This window comes from Ranitomeya imitator, chromosome 10 (genome assembly GCF_032444005.1).
Source record: "Ranitomeya imitator isolate aRanImi1 chromosome 10, aRanImi1.pri, whole genome shotgun sequence".
Lineage (NCBI taxonomy): Eukaryota > Metazoa > Chordata > Amphibia > Anura > Dendrobatidae > Ranitomeya > Ranitomeya imitator.
In genome coordinates, this window is record NC_091291.1 from 16,565,145 (window position 1) to 16,582,123 (window position 16,979).

Below are 16,979 nucleotides of genomic sequence, written 5' to 3' on the forward strand. Positions count from 1 at the left end.
ACATTATTTATTATATAATTATGTTAATATTTATTTTAATATGTATTTCATTAAATATTAATATAATTTATTACTTTCGTTTTATTTTATTAAATACTAATGATATATTAATATAACTATAATCTATTCTATAATGTAATTATTATATCAATACAATATTACATTATATAATTATATTAATATTCTATTTTAATATCTATTTCATTGTATATTAAATATAATTTTTCATTTTATTTTAGTATATAATTATATTAATATATCATTAGTATTCTATTGTTCTATAATGTAATATTTATGTCAATACAATATTACATTATATAATTATATTAATGTTCTATTTTAATATCTATTTCATTATATATTAAATATAATTTATTTTCATTTTATTTTAGTATATAATTATATTAATATATCATTAGTATTCTATTGTTCTATAATGTAATATTTATTATGTCAATACAATATTACATTATATAATTATATTAATATTATTTTAATATATTTCGTTAAATATTAATATAATTTATCATATTCATTTTATTTAATACTAATGATATATTAATATAACTATAATCTATTGTTCTATAATGTAATATTTATTTTATCAATACAATATTACATTATATTAATACATTTTTTATGATATAATTATATTAATATTTTTGTTATTAATGTAAATATTTAATTATATTATTTCTTTGTATTTTATTATATAATTTAATCTTATTGTTATATAATATATTATTATTTTTACAATTCATTTTTTTTTTCTTAACCACTAAAACCGCTTAACTAATTATTCCTGTCCTGGAGAATTAATCTGTCTTTTTTTACCGATCATTCAAAAAGTAATGGTGGGATTGTTTATTTTTTTTATTTTTATTTTTTCACTATTTTTGTATCACTTGTATTTTTTTGTTGTTGTTGTTGTAGGACCGCAGACTGTGAGCGGTGGCCGCTACTCCCATGTAGCCGCTGTCATGAAAGGTGGGGTGTTACTGGTGGCCGGAGGGTACAGCGGTACGCCACGTGGAGACCTTCTCGCCTATAAGGTGCCGGTATCCGTGTACCAGCCCCCCGTACAAGAAGTGAGTATCCCGCGGTGGTCGAGCCTTGTGGTCGTCTTTGCCCATAGGACGTAAATAACGTTTGTGCCCCCCGTTGCAGTACCACCTGGACTATTGCTCCATGTACACGGACGAGACCATCTGCTCCAAGGATCCCGAGTGCACGTGGTGTCATACAAGCTGCCAGACCCCCCAGAATAATAAGATCGTACGTGCGGTTGTAGATCCAGCGCCCTCATTTCCAGCACAGTGGCTTTATCTTATTTATTTGCCTTTTTTGTAATTTTTTCCAGCAATGTCCCGACAAGAGCTGCCTAGGACTGGCGCGACTCCTCTCCGACTGCCAGTCCTGCCTGGTGTTCAGCAGCAACCTGAGCAGCTCGGCTCACATCCCTCGCACCTTCGGGTGGTGTGTCCAGAACGAGACTTGCATGCCCGTTTTAGGTGCCGGATCTCTTATATCCCTGGATTTTTTTTATTGTTTTATTATTATTTTTTTATTGACTTCTTTGTATCTTCTTCTTCCAGATCGCTCGGCTTGTCGGGTCGGGCAGATCTCTGGAACATATGGCTGGTGGGGCAGTCAAAACACATTCGTCACGTCTCTAGATGGCTGTCGGACCAACAATTTCCTTCCCGGTCTTCACCTCATCACCTACCAGCAGCCGCGCAATGAGTCCCAACCGGACCGGGTACATTTCCGTCTGACTCTTGACATTATTATTGCAATTGGGGTTCATTAAAACTTTGCACCTTTTTGAAGTTTCCAATCTTGTGGTCAAAAATCACCAGGAAAAAAATGAGACGTAAGAGTTACTAACTCCACGGCGGCGGTCATACCGATCTCACTGACAGATCCTCAGTTAACTCATTCTGCTTCTCCTACAGTTATGAATGACTGAACACGTGCAGAGAAAATTTGCATCAAATTCTCCATTTTTAATTTTTCAAACTTGTGTTCCTCAGGTGTCCATTGTGCGTAGTACGACCATCACTCTGAGCCCCAGCACGGAAATGGACGTGTCTCTGGTCTATAAAGGTTTCATATATCCCATGCTGAACCAAAACGCTCCGCCCGAACGTGTCTCCATCTGGGCTCGCATCCAACGGTTTTATGTCGTTGCCCGACTTGGGCGCTATCCAGGGACCATCTATCCCCTGGTAAGAATTACTAGAATTACTTCTTTTCCCTGAAGAAGGCACTCAGCTGAAACGCGCGTAGGGGTCGGCTGACTCTCCACCCATTCTCTTTGCCCTTTAATCCTTTTACTATTCACTCCTTGCCTTACTTTGGAACTACTTCACACATGTGGATTTTTTACTTGTTATTAAAGGCGTAAATGTGAATCTTTATTATTACGGTATTTTTGGACTCTATTTTTATGCATCGGATCATTTGGTAATTTTCGTTGTCTGTTTACCCTTTTTTTGCTCGTTATTTTCTACTTGAACTGTATTAATGTTTTAATATTTTTCCTAATAGTCATAATTTTTATTACAACCTGGTTAAGTGTATTTTTCTCTATATGATCTTGAGTAATGAAATGCTTAATTTCTCTATCGCCTCTCATTGGGGGACACAGGAACCATGGGTGTATGCTGCTGACACTATGCAAATAAAAAGTGAGCTCCTTCTCTGCAGTGTACACCGACAGGAAGGATATTCAGTTTAGCTTAGTGTCAGTAGGAGGTGGACATGTGTCTTTCATTAGACCCTTATCTACCTCAATGTGCGCCGTGTCCTTTCAGGTTTTCCGGAGGGGATACAGGGTGAACAGTCACACCTGTAATCCCACCATATGGACTATGAGTACGGCGTGTACTGCCACCCCGTATCCTCATAGATCCCTCAACAGGACCATGATCCTAGCACACAAGCGTGCTCAGAAGTCCGGTCCTGGCTCCGTCCCCCACCCACTCGCCCGCCAGAGCCTGTCGGTTGGAGGAGACGAGGTCGTCCATCAGCTCCCTGGACGTCTGAGATCTTCCCCGGATTGAGGTTAGTAAGGACGGCGTGGGATGTTTTAGGTGAGTATACCACATACCCCCTCCACTAATCCGGGGTGGTCATTGGGGGGGGGTCCTTGGGGATCCGGCAGTCCTAGTTCACAGTGCTGCGCAGTTTTTCTCCAGGCTGCCTTGGCCTGGTTGGCGCTTTATTGGCCACACGCGTGGCAGCCGCGCTCCTTTGGCGGCCGCATCTCTGAGCCTGGCTTATAGGCAACCGCGCTACCTTTTTCCTGCCGCACTGTGTTCTGACACGGCGCGGCGGCCGTGCAGCCAGCCGTGCCGTTTCCTTCCCCCTGCGCTGCCCCCTTACAGGCAGCCGCGCTGGCTTCCTCCTGCAGCCGCACTTCTTTTCTGTCACAGCATGGCTGCCTTGCAGGCAGCCGCGCCGCTTTCTTGTAGCAACTGCGCCGCCTTCTCCTGCGGCCGCACTGCGCCTTTTTTGTCTCGGCGCGGTGGCCTTGCAGGCTACCGCGCCGTTTTTCCCGCCGTCCGCACTTCTTCTGCGGCCCTTCCCGGTGGCCGCCGGCCTCAAATTTAGGCCCCGGCTTCTATCGGGGCCTACTTCCGGCGCCGTGTCTCCTCACTTCCTTTCCCTCGGGCGGGCTTTTCTCCCGCCCGACTTTCATCGGAGAGCTCCGCCCACGGCACCATCTTGGTGCTCTTGGCCTGGCGGTTAGCTCCGCCCACCACTCCTTGTGCAGCTGCAGGTACTTATTTCTGCGCCAGGGATGCTTTTCGTCTCGCAGATCAGGCGGTTTCCCATTCTCAAGAGCGTGAATTCCTGGCGTCCTCGCCATCTTCCCCATCTGTCAGGGCCACAGCAAGTTTCGGACAAGAGAGTGCCCCAGATGTGACTGCCTGTTCTCCTTGGGGCTATCGTTCCTGAGGACCATCTTCCAAGCCATGCAGCCTTCCATCTGGAAACTGCAGCGTCTGCTGTGAGTAGCTCTGTACTGCAGACTGACACTCTCCCCGGCCCCCTGTCCCCTAACCTTTTTTTCCCCAGGGGCCCGCTCGGTGTAATTTTAAGGGAGGTCGCTCCCGGCCTCATACTTTTCCCCTACTTCCGGTGCCTTAATGAAACACTTTACGTGTTTGTCTTGTAACCGCAAGCTCAGGCAGGCCTGCATCAACCCACATTATGCTCACCTCCCAGGATCCCCCATGCTGTTCCCCCTGAGAGTGAAGTCCCCACCCCAGGCTGGGCTTCCTCTCTGTCTCTATCTGTAGCGGATCTCACACGGGTGTCCCAGACCCTTGTGTCCATGCTCGATCGGTTGCCCCTGCAGCCTTCCGTAGTAGCCAGCGGGTCGCAAGAATCTCCGTCCGAGACTTCCAATACAGGCCGCGAAAGATCCAGACAGGAACGCCGGTCTGAGTTCTCTTCTCGGTCCATCTCGCCCCACGGTCCTTCTCTGTGGTTGTCTTCCCCCTGCCAAATCGCTGGCATGAGAGACATGGTTCAAAGCCTCATTGGAGTGACCAATCAGACCTGTGGCATCAAATATTCCTCTATGGAACCCGCAGATCAGGCGGTTTCGTTTAGACAGTCTAAACTACCTCCCAAGGTATTCGCTCCTCATCCTGAATTCGAGGAGTTTCTGGCCAGAGAAAGAGAGAATTCGACCAGATGTTTTCAAAGAGGCAAGCGTCTTGGAGTCTCATATCGCTTTCCTCCGGATTTCATCGCCAACTGGAATGAGAGGCAATAGAGAACGACCTCTCCCTCTGTGGATCCGCCGGCTGCTAGACTTGCTACCAACACAGTCCTCACACTGTCCGGTGGGGCGTCTCTGAAAGATTCCATCGATAGGATCATGGAATCCTTTGCGAAGTCGGCTTTCGAAGCTGCCGCATCATCCCTATTCCCGGCCTTTGCTTCCACTTGGGTTTCGAAGTCTGTATCCGAAGGGGCTACACAACTCCGTTGGGGCATTCATGCCGGAGCTCCACCAGATCGGCTGGCGGAACTTGCCACACAGAATACTCACACCGGGGAATAATTGGTTCCGCTTCCCTGGACGTCGCATATTCTGCCGCTCAGGCTCCCAGCAATGTTGTTGCCAGCCGTCACACCGTTTGGCTCAAGAGTCATCAAAGAAGTCCCTTACCAGCCTGCCTTTTCAAGGATCACGTCTTTTCGGTTCCAAGCTGGACCAAATTATTAAGGACGCCACTGACGGCACCAGTTCCCTTCTGCAGACCTCGCCGGCAACTTTGGTCTTTTTGGCCTTTTTCGTCGTTTCGCGGCATCAGATTCCTCTTCCCAACAGCAGAGGCCACAGGCACGTTAAGAGAAGACGGTATCCTTCGGACTCACTCCTTCCTGGCGTTCCCGCTACTCCTAAGGTGGATCCTCCAGATCTAGGACAGGAAGACTCACCTAGGCATGACTCACGACTAGACCCCAGACCATTTCCCCGGCTGGGCAGCCGTCTCCTCTTCCTGAGGGACGTCTGGGTCTCCTAAGTAGAGGACGCATTGGTCAGGGAACTTGTATCCTCCGGATACATAAAAGATTCATTTCACGGCCCTGGGATAGTTTCTTCGAACCCCGACCTCCAAGAGACCCCGCTCTAGTCCCAGGTTTCTTTACAGCCATTGCTTCCCTCCCTAAATCCGGGGTAATCGTTCCCATCCCAGAACAAGAACGCTTCACAGGCTTCTCTTCGAATCTTTGTACCGAAAAAGGATGACAAGGTTTGTCCCAGTCTGGATCTCAAATTGCTGAACAAGAAGTTTCGTCTGAGGCACTTCAGGATGGAATCCCCTCGTTCAGTAATTGCTTCCATGGAAGCTCAGGAATTTCGGTTTCAGGCTCCCGAAAGTCTATCCATCGTCCCCGACACTCTAGCCGTTGCGGGTGCCTCATCAACAGGAAGAAGTCCTGTCTTGTTCTTTCTCAGCGCCTCGTATTTCTGGGCATGTTCTTCGACACTTGTCGGACCAGAGTCTTCCTTCCTGAAGACAAGATATCCCTCCTTCGTCGGGAAGTTTGCGTGCTCCAGGGTTCTCTGCTTCCCTCCTTTCCGATGGGCCATGTAGGTCCTGGGGAGGTTGGTTGCAACATCGGAAGCGATTTCCCTTCGCCCATTTCATTCAAGACCACTTCAGCAGGCTATTCTATCACAGGGGGACATGTCTGTCTTTTCCTGCATCGTCCGATACGGCTTTCTTCCCGGGTCAAACGGTTCCTTGACTGGTGGCCGAGGTCACCTCTCATGTCCCAGAGCAGATCCTTCAGAGAAGATCATTCCTTCCAGTTCTCTGGCAGTTGGTGACGACGGACGCCAGCCTGCTCGGCTGAGGCGCGGGGCTTTTGTCATCTGTTTTTTTCAGGGTCGTTGGTCGGCGCAGGAGTCCTCTCTGCCGATCAATGTCCTCGAGTTCCGGATTATATTTCTGTCTTTTCTTCACTGGGTGAGGATTCTCAGGAGTCTGCCAATTCGAATCCAGACAGACAATGCCACAGCAGTGGCATATGTCAACCACCTGGCCTCGGCCGAGGTTTCCAGGAACCTCCTTTGGGCAGAGGCAACGATCCTGATGAGATCCGCAGTGCATGTCCCCGGCGTGGACATTTAGGCCGCCGACTTCCTCAGCTGCAAGGGCCTCGCGGCAGGGGACTGGTCCTTACTTCAGGAGGTCTCCCATCGGATTGCCCTTCGATGGAGGACTCCGGGAAGTGGACGTCACGGTGTCCCGATTGAACAGGAAGGTCCCTCGGGTCGTCCCAAGGTCCCGCGATCCTCTCCCAGTGGTGTTGACGCTCTGGCCATTCCTTGGTCGCAGTTCGTGCTCACCTATCGGTTCCCACCCCTTCCCTTGCTTTCCGTGCTGTTGAAAAAGATCAAGGAGGAAGTGGTTGCCGGTGATTCTGATCGCCCCGGATTGGCCCAGGAGTTCTTGGTTTGCGGAGATCGTCAATCTTCTCGCGCACGCCCCCTGGCGCCTTCCAGACAGACCCGATCTGCTGTCTCAGGGTCTGATCTGCCACCCGAATTATCGGTCGCTCAGTTTAATGGCGTGGCTGTGGACACCGCAGTTCTAAGAGTGTCCGGCCTTTCGGCCCGGACGATTCACACTATTATCCAGGCAAGGAAGCCTTCGTCTTCCAGGATCTACTATCGTACCTGGAAGGCTTACTTCCGTTGGTGCGAGTTCAACCGCTTTTCACCTATGTCCTTTTCCCTGCCTTGCCTTTTGGTTTTCCGTCAAGCAGGACTGGATTCGGGCTTCTCTCTTAGTTCCCTAAAGGGCTAGGTTTCTGCGCTCTTCTTCCCATTCAGAAGACGTTATCATCTCAGCCACAGGTTAAGACCTTCCTTCAAGGAGTAACCCACGCTGTCCCTCCATACAGGGCCTCTGTGGATTCATGGGATTTAAAGCTTGTGCTGGATGTTCTGAGGGGTTCCCCCCTTTTGAGCCTCTCAGGGAGTTTCCCTGTCAGTTCTATCTCAGAAGGTGGCTTTTCTTGTGGCCTTCACTTCGATCCGCCGCGTTTCCGATTTGGCGGCCATTTCTTGCCGACCTCCTTTCTTGGTTATCCACCAGGACAAGGTGGTCCTCATGTCTCCGTATTCCTTCCTTCCCAAGGTGGTTTTTACTTTCCACCTCAACGAGGACATCGTTCTACCTTCCTTTTGTCCAGCTCCGACTCATCCTCTGGAGCGTTCGTTGGACAGGCTGGACCTCGTCAGGGCAGTGAGGATCTCCCTGGCTAGCACGGCCGCTTTCCAAAAGACGGATTCTCTTTTCGCCATCCTTGATGGCACGCGTAGAGGCCTGCCGTCTTCCAAGGCGACTATTGCTCGCTGGATCAGAACGGCAATTTTGGAGACTTACCGGGTCAAGAACAGAGTGCCCCCTCCTGGGTTAAAGGCTCACTCTACCCGGGCAGTCGGCGCTTCCTGTGCAGTACGCCACAGGGCTTTGTTTTGCAAAGCGGCAACCTGGTCTTCCATCCACACGTTCGCCAAATTTTACAAGGTCCATACCTACGCTTCGGCGGACGCCAGCCTGGGCAGAAGGATCCTGCAGGCGGCAGTGGTGAGTCCTCTGACCTGATGGAAGTCTGTTTTTCCCACCCCAGGGACTGCTTTGGGACGTCCCATGGTTCCTGTGTCCCCCAATGAGAGGCGATAGAGAAAACAGGATTTTTGGTTGCTTACCGTAAAATCTGTTTCTCGGAGCCTTCATTGGGGGACACAGCACCCTCCCAAGTTGAACAGCTCTGTTTATTGTGTTATACTGTTAACATTTGAGTTCTTTGAACACTCTTTGAGTGTTTGAAACTGTTAATCTGTGGAGCGCTGCGGAATTTGTTGGCGCTATATAAAGATTATTATTATATTATTCTTCTTTTTCTTTAACACGTTGCTTCTCCTACTGCTTTCTCACTAACTGAATATCCCTGTCGGTGGGGTGTACACTGCAGAGGAGCTAACTTTTTTATTCGCATAGTGTCAGCCTCTTAGTGGCAGCAGCATACACCCATGGTTCCTGTGTCCCCCAATGAAGGCTCCGAGAAACAGATTTTACGGGAAGCAACCAAAAATCCTGTTTTTTTTTATGTGATTTTTGTGTACACAGCTCCTATGCAGATCTATGTATCCCACCGGTCACAGATGATAGTCAAACCTCCCAAACGTTTCTTTTTCTTATGTCTTCTTGGCTTGTTTGCTCTCGGCAGGAGGAGGTGGGACGCTGGTTCGTGCACCAGGATAAGGAGCGGCGGTCTCTGCAGCGGAATAGCGGGGAGCGCTTATTTCCTAACGCCGATCGGGGAAGCCGCTATGCCGTGCAGATCGAAGGATTTCTCAACAACACGGGCATCGGGCATACAAGCGAGCTGAGCCTGACATGGGACCGCACCGGCGTACACGGCGGCAGCGTAAGTAGTTTGCGGTTGGTGTTCCCACTTCGGAGACCCTCTCTGATCCTAAAAATTAAAAACCATACTTTACACTTCCACTTTGTGCTCTTCTTCTTCCGCTGCGCAGGAGATCTCCTTCCTTTTTTTGGAGCCCCATCGGTCTGAAAATTGCTACTACACGTCCTGCCTGGCCTGCCTTGCCGATCAGAGCTGCGGCTGGTGCGCCAAGACTCGGAGCTGTCATCACCGCCTAGGAAGCGAATGGGCCAAGTTCTGCCATGATACCCCTTTAATCCTGTCACCGGGCAATTGCCAGCTGTGCGAGGAATACCGGGACTGTGAAGCCTGCAGCGAGGTGAGTGACGGACGACCCTGGCAGCACTGAGTTACAGGGCAAATTACGGGGTGACGCCAATATATTATTTCCTTCTAGGACCAGTACTGCGAGTGGCAGGTGCACAGCAATAAGAAGGGGGACTCGCTGTGCAGCCGAAGGGGGCGCGTGAACGGCTCCATACGAGCACCCAAGGACTGTCCTCGGGCCTGTCATCAGTGAGTGTTCTCTAAATAGTTCATCCAAGAATACATCCGAACAAGAGGGAACAGGGCGAGGTCCCAACTCTAGATCCATATACTGTTTATTTTGGCACCATGGTGCATAGTTAAAATCGTAGTGAGCGGATGCAATATTTCAACGCTGCAGCCTCTTCATGCTGGGATCATAAAGTGATGGTATAGAATGATATGCCATCATTTTATAAATTGAAAATCCCTTTAAGAAGGACCTGTCACAGGTGAAAAAGGATTTGTTTTTGCTCTTATTTTATTCCCGTTGCCCCGCTGAGTATTCAGTGTTTTAATTTGTGTAAATCCGGCATACTGTTCCGGAGATATGGGCTTTTTTTTATTTAGAACTATGGGGGGTGGAGCTAATAGGATCCTCAGGGGTGTGTCTCTGGGCTGCTCTGCATAATTACCCTGTGAGCCACGCCTCCTTGTAAAGACAATAAAAATGAGCACTAAATAAAGAGGTCCATATTTCTGGATCCGTATGGCGGATTTACAAAAAACAAAAACTGGAACAATCAGGGGAACAGGGAGAAGAAAATAAGAACAGAATGGGTCACTTATGTCCTGGTGACAGGTCCTCCCTTAAAGTAATTGTCTTACTAGAAGAACCTCTCTCTGAAATGAAACCAATGTGACGATCAGATGCTCAACCACCAGAAACCAGAGGTGGTCAGGAAGACCGATATGGTCAAGTGAGGTCTCCCATAGATACAAGTATTGATGCACTTGGAGACCTCTTAAAGTGGAAAATGTCTTTATAACTGTCTATGTCGGAAGGACGTATTTGATCTTGTGTTTTTACGCTCTACTTTCAGGCGTAAGACCTGCTCCGAATGCCTCTCTAACTCCAGTCACTGCGCGTGGTGCCAGTCTACGGGCAGCTGCTTCTATTTTGCCGCGTACCTCGCCAAGTATCCGTACGGTGACTGTAGAGACTGGTACGACAGGTGAGTGGCCCATGTTTGCCCGTCATCACCTTTTATGTGACACCCGTGCGCGGGTTTATGTAAAGGGGACCCTTCATAATTGCCCCTTCCCTCTCGTCCGTCCAGCGTTCACTCGGTGCCTCAGTGCATGGACTGCTCCAGGTTTAACACCTGTCGGGAGTGTTTGCAGAATTTCGAGTGCGGCTGGTGCGGAAACATTGACAACCCAACAATGGGAAGGTGAGTCGGTACCCAGATGTGAAACGCCCTCCGCGTCTGCTCAGCTCCTGAGCCCGCACGTTCTGTATCTGTCCAGGTGCTTCTCCGGTGATTATTCGGGGGTCCGGAGTAACGCCACCTGCTCCAGTGCATTGTCCGTCGCTGGGCTTGTAGCCGAACCTGCCGAGTGGTCCTACGACTCCTGTCCGGATGTTGACGAGTGTAGACTGGGAATGGCCACGTGCCATAGACATGCCACCTGCAGGAACACGCCGGAGTCCTACGAATGCCACTGTGACCGCGGATACACAGGAGACGGAGTCACCCACTGCAACCAGACGTGAGCGCGGCCCCTTCGTATCATCCCATAGGATTATTTTTTTGGGGGGGATTTAGCTAATGATCCATTCTTTTTTTTGCATACTTCTAGATGTTTTAATGAATGCTCCCATGGAACGTGCAGTGGGGCCCCGTCCTACTCCTGCCTGTGTGACCTCGGGTGGACATCCAACCAGACCAGCGTGATAGAAAGCGGAGTGGAGTGCAGCCTGGACTGTGGCTGCAACTTCCATAGCACCTGCACCCAAGGGCCTGGCATATGCGATTCCTGCCAGGGTAAGAGGTGACCCGTGGGCGCGGTGCCACGTTGGTCATAAAGCGGGGTAAGCAGTTTACTTTTGTCTCTTTTGCAGATTGGACTCAAGGCGCTCAGTGCCAGGATTGCAAACCTGGCAGCTATGGAAGTGCCACGCAGAAGCCGGGGTGTCAGGAATGCGCCTGCCACAGACACGGGACGCCTGACATGGGCTACTGTAACCGAGAAACGGGCATATGCTACTGCACGGACAACACGCAGGGAGAACACTGCGACAAGTGTGCCCCGGGGTATTACGGGGATCCCAGGTACGCTGCCTATTGCTTTTCTTTGCCAGATGTGACCGAGACCAATTAATCTGAATATTCCATGTTTATTTATTTCCTAGAAATGGAGGCACGTGTTTCCTGGAGTGCCAGGGTCGGCAGCTGCTGTCTCGCGTGACGTCCTCCGCTCTCGGCTCCCCCGGAGGTTCCTACTGTCTGTGGATGCTGAGCGTGTCTTCTCACGACGAGCCGTGCCACCCCGAAGCCAATTGCCCGCGGCTCAGTCTCAGCCTGCAGCCGGACTTCAACATCCCGTGCACGGTGAGCCACTGTTCTCCTTCCTTCTTGTCACACTGGGTGCACTTATTTCGCCCTCTTCATCGTCCGCCGGTCATCTTCTTCTCCTCTTCAGCACAGTTATGTCTACGTATTCGATGGGGTTCCTGCTTTCCTGGACACCGGTCTCCTGCAGTCCGATCGCAGCTTATTGGGGGCGTTCTGTGGACGAGGACGGGGAGAGGCGCCACTTACGGTGGAGGCGACGACCGGTAACTGTGACTACTGCGGCAATTAGCCAAGGCCCCTATAAATGCCCACCCTGGACCATGTCCAATAATGGAAATATTTGTGGGATGCATTATGATAGTTTTGCATCCACCAGCAATTCTTGTACATGTTCACAACCTCTGCTTGCTGTGTTGTATTTTATTAGGTGTCCTCGTCGTATATTATGAAGCAAACAACACCGAACCAAGTGGTTTTAATGCCACGTACACGGTGCACGAATGTCGCCCGCCGTGTGGACCCAACAAGGTGTGCCGAGGTCAGAGCTGCGTCTGCAGAAGTCCCCTGTCCGGTCCGTCCTGCCTGCGCAATGTGTGTCCCCGAAACTGCTCCGTGGAGGAAGAGAAAGGTGTCTGCAACCAGGTGACCACCCCCTCCTGCCCCCCACATTAAACTGAAGCTGTCAATGTCAGAATATCATCCTGCAGATTTAGGCCTTCAAGGGGTTATTTCTAGCCCCAACATTTTTGGCATCGCTGGGATCCACATCTAGTGGTGGACTTGCTTTTCAACCACACAACAGCCTACTCTCCATTCCAGACGGCCATGACACTAGGCTCCGTTCGCTGGCATCTATGGTATATCATGTGTACTAATGTCTGAGATAGGACATCCCTTTAAAAGCAATCCATGATGCCCTATACGTAGACGTTCTCTGGGCTGGGTCAGTGGCGGCGAGAGCGCTGGGTTGGATCTGTGGTGGCAAGTGCTCTGGGCCGGGTCTGTGGCGGCGGTGGCGCTCAACTGGATCTGTGGTGGCGGGTGCGCTCAACTGGAACTGTGGTGGTGGGTGCGCTCAACTGGAACTGTGGTGGTGGGTGCGCTCAACTGGATCTGTGGTGGCGAGCACTCTGGGTTGGATCTGTGTCGGTGGCCGGGTCTGTGGCGGCGGTGCGCTTGGCCGGGTCTGTGGCGGCGGGCACGCTCGCCCAGGTCTGTGGCGGTGGGCACGCTCGCCCGGGTCTGTGGCGGCGGGCACGCTCGCCCGGGTCTGTGGCGGCGGGCACGCTCGCCCGGGTCTGTGGCGGCGGGCACGCTCGCCCGGGTCTGTGGCGGCGGGCACGCTCGCCCGGGTCTGTGGCGGCGGGCACGCTCGGCCGGGTCTGTGGCGGCGGGCACGCTCAACTGGATCTGTGGTGGCGGGTGCGCTCAACTGGAACTGTGGTGGCGGGTGCGCTCGCCCGGGTCTGTGGTGGCGGGCACGCTCGGCCGGGTCTGTGGCGGCCAGCATGCTCAACTGGATCTGTGGCGCCGAACGCTCTGGGTTGGATCTGTGTCGGTGGCCGGGTCTGTGGCGGCGGTGCGCTTGGCCGGGTCTGTGGCGGCGGGCACGCTCGCCCAGGTCTGTGGCGGTGGGCACGCTCGCCCGGGTCTGTGGCGGCGGGCACGCTCGCCCGGGTCTGTGGCGGCGGGCACGCTCGCCCGGGTCTGTGGCGGCGGGCACGCTCGCCCGGGTCTGTGGCGGCGGGCACGCTCGCCCGGGTCTGTGGCGGCGGGCACGCTCGCCCGGGTCTGTGGCGGCGGGCACGCTCGGCCGGGTCTGTGGCGGCGGGCACGCTCAACTGGATCTGTGGTGGCGGGTGCGCTCAACTGGAACTGTGGTGGCGGGTGCGCTCGCCCGGGTCTGTGGTGGCGGGCACGCTCGGCCGGGTCTGTGGCGGCCAGCATGCTCAACTGGATCTGTGGCGCCGAACGCTCTGGGTTGGATCTGTGTCGGTGGCCGGGTCTGTGTCGGCGGGCGCGCTCAGCCGGATCTATATTTCGCCTGTTTATAGAGTTAGCAACCTTTTCCATTCATTACTCCTTTGTCTTTTTATCTAGACGCTCGGCGTTTGCTTTTGTTTGCCCGGTTATGCTGGAGAAGACTGTTCTGTTCGCTTGGATTCTGGGAAGATCGTGTGGGAAAGTCTCATGGACCCTCAGCTCACAGCAGTAAGTCATTTTTCTTTCTTTAAATCTTACGTTGAAAGGAGTTTTCCCGCGTCAGAACACCCCACTTTCCCAGCTTACAAAGAAATGGTTCTTTACTCACCCTCCCCAGGTCCGGCACTAAGTTTTCACCACTGCTCCATTGTCTTCAGCGCTGCAGCCAATCAGAGATCTGTGTGTCTGTCCTAGTTCCTCAGAACTGCTAAACTCACTGATTGGCTGCAGCGCTGTCAGCTTGACACTGCTACCAGCGGTGGAGACTCAGTGCTGGACCTGGAGAGGGTGAGTATTTATTTTAGTTTTCTAAAGCAAACTGGGTGGGGACAGAGGTTTTTCGTGGAGACTCAGTGCTGGACCTGGAGAGGGTGAGTATTTATTTTAGTTTTCTAAAGCAAACTGGGTGGGGACAGAGGTTTTTCGAAACAAGAAATGCTAATCTCCATTTTTTTTCTTCCTACCCTGCATTGATAAAAACTTGTGCGGTCAGGATACAGCGAGTCGCTTCTTACACCGGCTGGGTCACACCATGGTGGAAGGGCCGGATAACACGCTCTGGATGTTTGGGGGTCTGTCGTTAAGAGATGGCGTGCTGGGGAGTGTCTACAGGTATCCTCAGGTTGCCATGCATCACATTGCTCCGCACCGGTCCTGTGGACTTCATCTGATGCCTTTTTTTTTCCTGCAGGTACTCCATCTCTGAGCGCCGCTGGACCCAGATGTTGGCGGGGACTGAGGGCGGGGGTCCCGGCCCGAGTCCTCGTTACTTCCACGCCGCCGCTTACAACCCCCTCCGTAATGCCATGTATATCATGGGCGGCCTCACGAACTACGGGGCCTTCAGTGACTTCTGGGTGCTGAACCTCACTACCCTACAGTGGAGGAAAGAGCTGGTGAGAGCGCGGCGCCCCCTCTCTAGTCAATGTCGGGGACACCGCGATGCAGGGTTGGCCCCGTCTAGGCGGTGCCGGTCCTAGAGGTCAGAGGTCATGGCTGACCTGTTATAACCGGTGTAATGTATGATCTTTGACGTCTACACTTTTGACATATTGAGTTTTTCCCGCAGGATCCCGTGCTGCCGTCCGTCGCTGGCCACACCCTCACCCCGCGTCGCGGATCCTCACTGATTCTGATTGGTGGATATTCGCCCGAGAACGGATTCAATAATCGGGTGCTGGAATATAACATTGAACTGGAGATCTGGAACGTGGGGCATCACACCGGCACGCCGCCCACCGGTCAGTCATCATGGATGGTTTTCCCTTTATTGGAGAACTGGAAATACCCCCCCTTATCTGTCCTTCTGTCCGTAGGTCTGTACGGTCATTCCACCGTGTACCACGAGGCCACGGACGCCTTTTATGTTTTTGGCGGCCATCGGTTCCATGTGGAGGCCGTGACCCCGTCCCCGGAGCTGTACAGCCTGTACTACCCTAACCTGACCTGGAGCCTGCTCGCCCCCTCCCAGGGCAGAAAGGTACCTGCCAGTGACCGCGTGACCCCTGTGTCCCCCCGCACAGTAAGAGAAGATGATGAGAATGTAGTCGGCAGGTGACAGTCCGCCTGATCGGACAATGGAGGGAAGTCCTGACTTGGTCATAGAGTAATTGCAGCAATCGAGCTCAAGCTCAGGAGTGAATTTTCAGTCAGATAGACATGCTAGGCACTTCTTGCACAATTTAATGTCTTTCGTGCCCTAGACCACCAGAGATGTAGACAGTAGCCCTCCAGTGTCCTAGACCACCAAAGATATAAGATGCAACCCTCCAGTGCCCTAGACCACCAAAGATATAAGATGCAACCCTCCAGTGCCCTAGTCCACCAGGAATGTAAGCAGAAGCACTCCAGTGCCCTACACCACCAAGGATGTAAGCAGTAGTCCTCCAGTGCCCTAGACCACCAGGGATGTAGGCAGTAGTCCTCCAGTGCCCTAGACCACCAGGGATGTAGGCAGTAGCCCTCCAGTGCCGTAGACCACCAGAGATATAAGCAGTAGCTTTCCAATGATCTAGTCCACCAGAGATGTAGGTAGTAGCCCTCCAGTGCTGTAGACCACCAGAGATATAAGCAGTAGCCCTCCAATGACCTAGTCCACCAGAGATGTAGGCTGTAACCCTCCAGTGCCATAGACCACCAGAGATATAGGCAGTAGCCCTCCAATGACCTAGTCCACCAGAGATGTAGGCAGTAGTCCTCCAATGCCATAGACCACCTGGGATGCAGGCAATAACTTCTATTACTTTAGACCACCATGTAAATAAATGGGAATTTTGCCATCCTGATCTTGCGCTACAGAAACATTTGTGGCTTTTTTTCGACCCCATGGAAAACGGTAACACTCCTACATAGAAAAGCCGAGAATGATCCTGATTGCATGGCTGTGGGGCTGCGGCGTCTCCTGCGGATCGGACCCACAACTCACAGAACTTGTGTGGAGTCAGTGACGACACAGGAGCCGCTCTCGCCTGTGGGTCTCGTGTCGTCGCTGCTCTCACCTGTGGGTCTCCTGTCGTCGCTGCTCTCACCTGTGGGTCTCCTGTGGTCGCTGCTCTCACCTGTGGGTCTCGTGTCGTCGACGCTCTCACCTGTGGGTCTCGTGTCGTCGCCGCTCTCACCTGTGGGTCTCGTGTCGTCGCCGCTCTCACCTGTGGGTCTCGTGTCGTCGCCGCTCTCACCTGTGGGTCTCGTCGCTGCTCTCACCTGTGGGTCTCGTGTCGTCGCCGCTCTCACCTGTGGGTCTCGTGTCGTCGACGCTCTCACCTGTGGGTCTCGTGTCGTCGCTGCTCTCACCTGTGGGTCTCGTGTCGTCGCTGCTCTCACCTGTGGGTCTCGTGTCGTCGCTGCTCTCACCTGTGGGTCTCGTGTCGTCGCTGCTCTCACCTGTGGGTCTCGTGTCGTCGCTGCTCTCACCTGTGGGTCTCGTGTCGTCGACGCTCTCACCTGTGGGTCTCGTGTCGTCGC

General features: G+C 51.9%; 1 protein-coding gene across 1 annotated transcript in view; it reads left to right on the forward strand.

The window, feature by feature from the left end:
- Window positions 1-16,979, forward strand: part of MEGF8 (multiple EGF like domains 8) — a 44,938-nt gene that overhangs the window by 13,172 nt on the left and 14,787 nt on the right. The window contains exons 11-31 of the mRNA XM_069741669.1: window positions 934-1,088; window positions 1,168-1,275; window positions 1,361-1,511; window positions 1,596-1,759; window positions 2,034-2,228; window positions 8,770-8,970; window positions 9,080-9,307; window positions 9,386-9,504; window positions 10,338-10,469; window positions 10,575-10,688; window positions 10,765-11,007; window positions 11,098-11,282; window positions 11,360-11,570; window positions 11,651-11,849; window positions 11,941-12,076; window positions 12,241-12,455; window positions 13,914-14,024; window positions 14,509-14,627; window positions 14,707-14,911; window positions 15,085-15,256; window positions 15,332-15,495. Coding sequence (XP_069597770.1) covers window positions 934-1,088; window positions 1,168-1,275; window positions 1,361-1,511; window positions 1,596-1,759; window positions 2,034-2,228; window positions 8,770-8,970; window positions 9,080-9,307; window positions 9,386-9,504; window positions 10,338-10,469; window positions 10,575-10,688; window positions 10,765-11,007; window positions 11,098-11,282; window positions 11,360-11,570; window positions 11,651-11,849; window positions 11,941-12,076; window positions 12,241-12,455; window positions 13,914-14,024; window positions 14,509-14,627; window positions 14,707-14,911; window positions 15,085-15,256; window positions 15,332-15,495 — 3,527 coding nt within the window. The remainder of the gene's footprint in view (window positions 1-933; window positions 1,089-1,167; window positions 1,276-1,360; window positions 1,512-1,595; window positions 1,760-2,033; window positions 2,229-8,769; window positions 8,971-9,079; window positions 9,308-9,385; window positions 9,505-10,337; window positions 10,470-10,574; window positions 10,689-10,764; window positions 11,008-11,097; window positions 11,283-11,359; window positions 11,571-11,650; window positions 11,850-11,940; window positions 12,077-12,240; window positions 12,456-13,913; window positions 14,025-14,508; window positions 14,628-14,706; window positions 14,912-15,084; window positions 15,257-15,331; window positions 15,496-16,979) is intronic.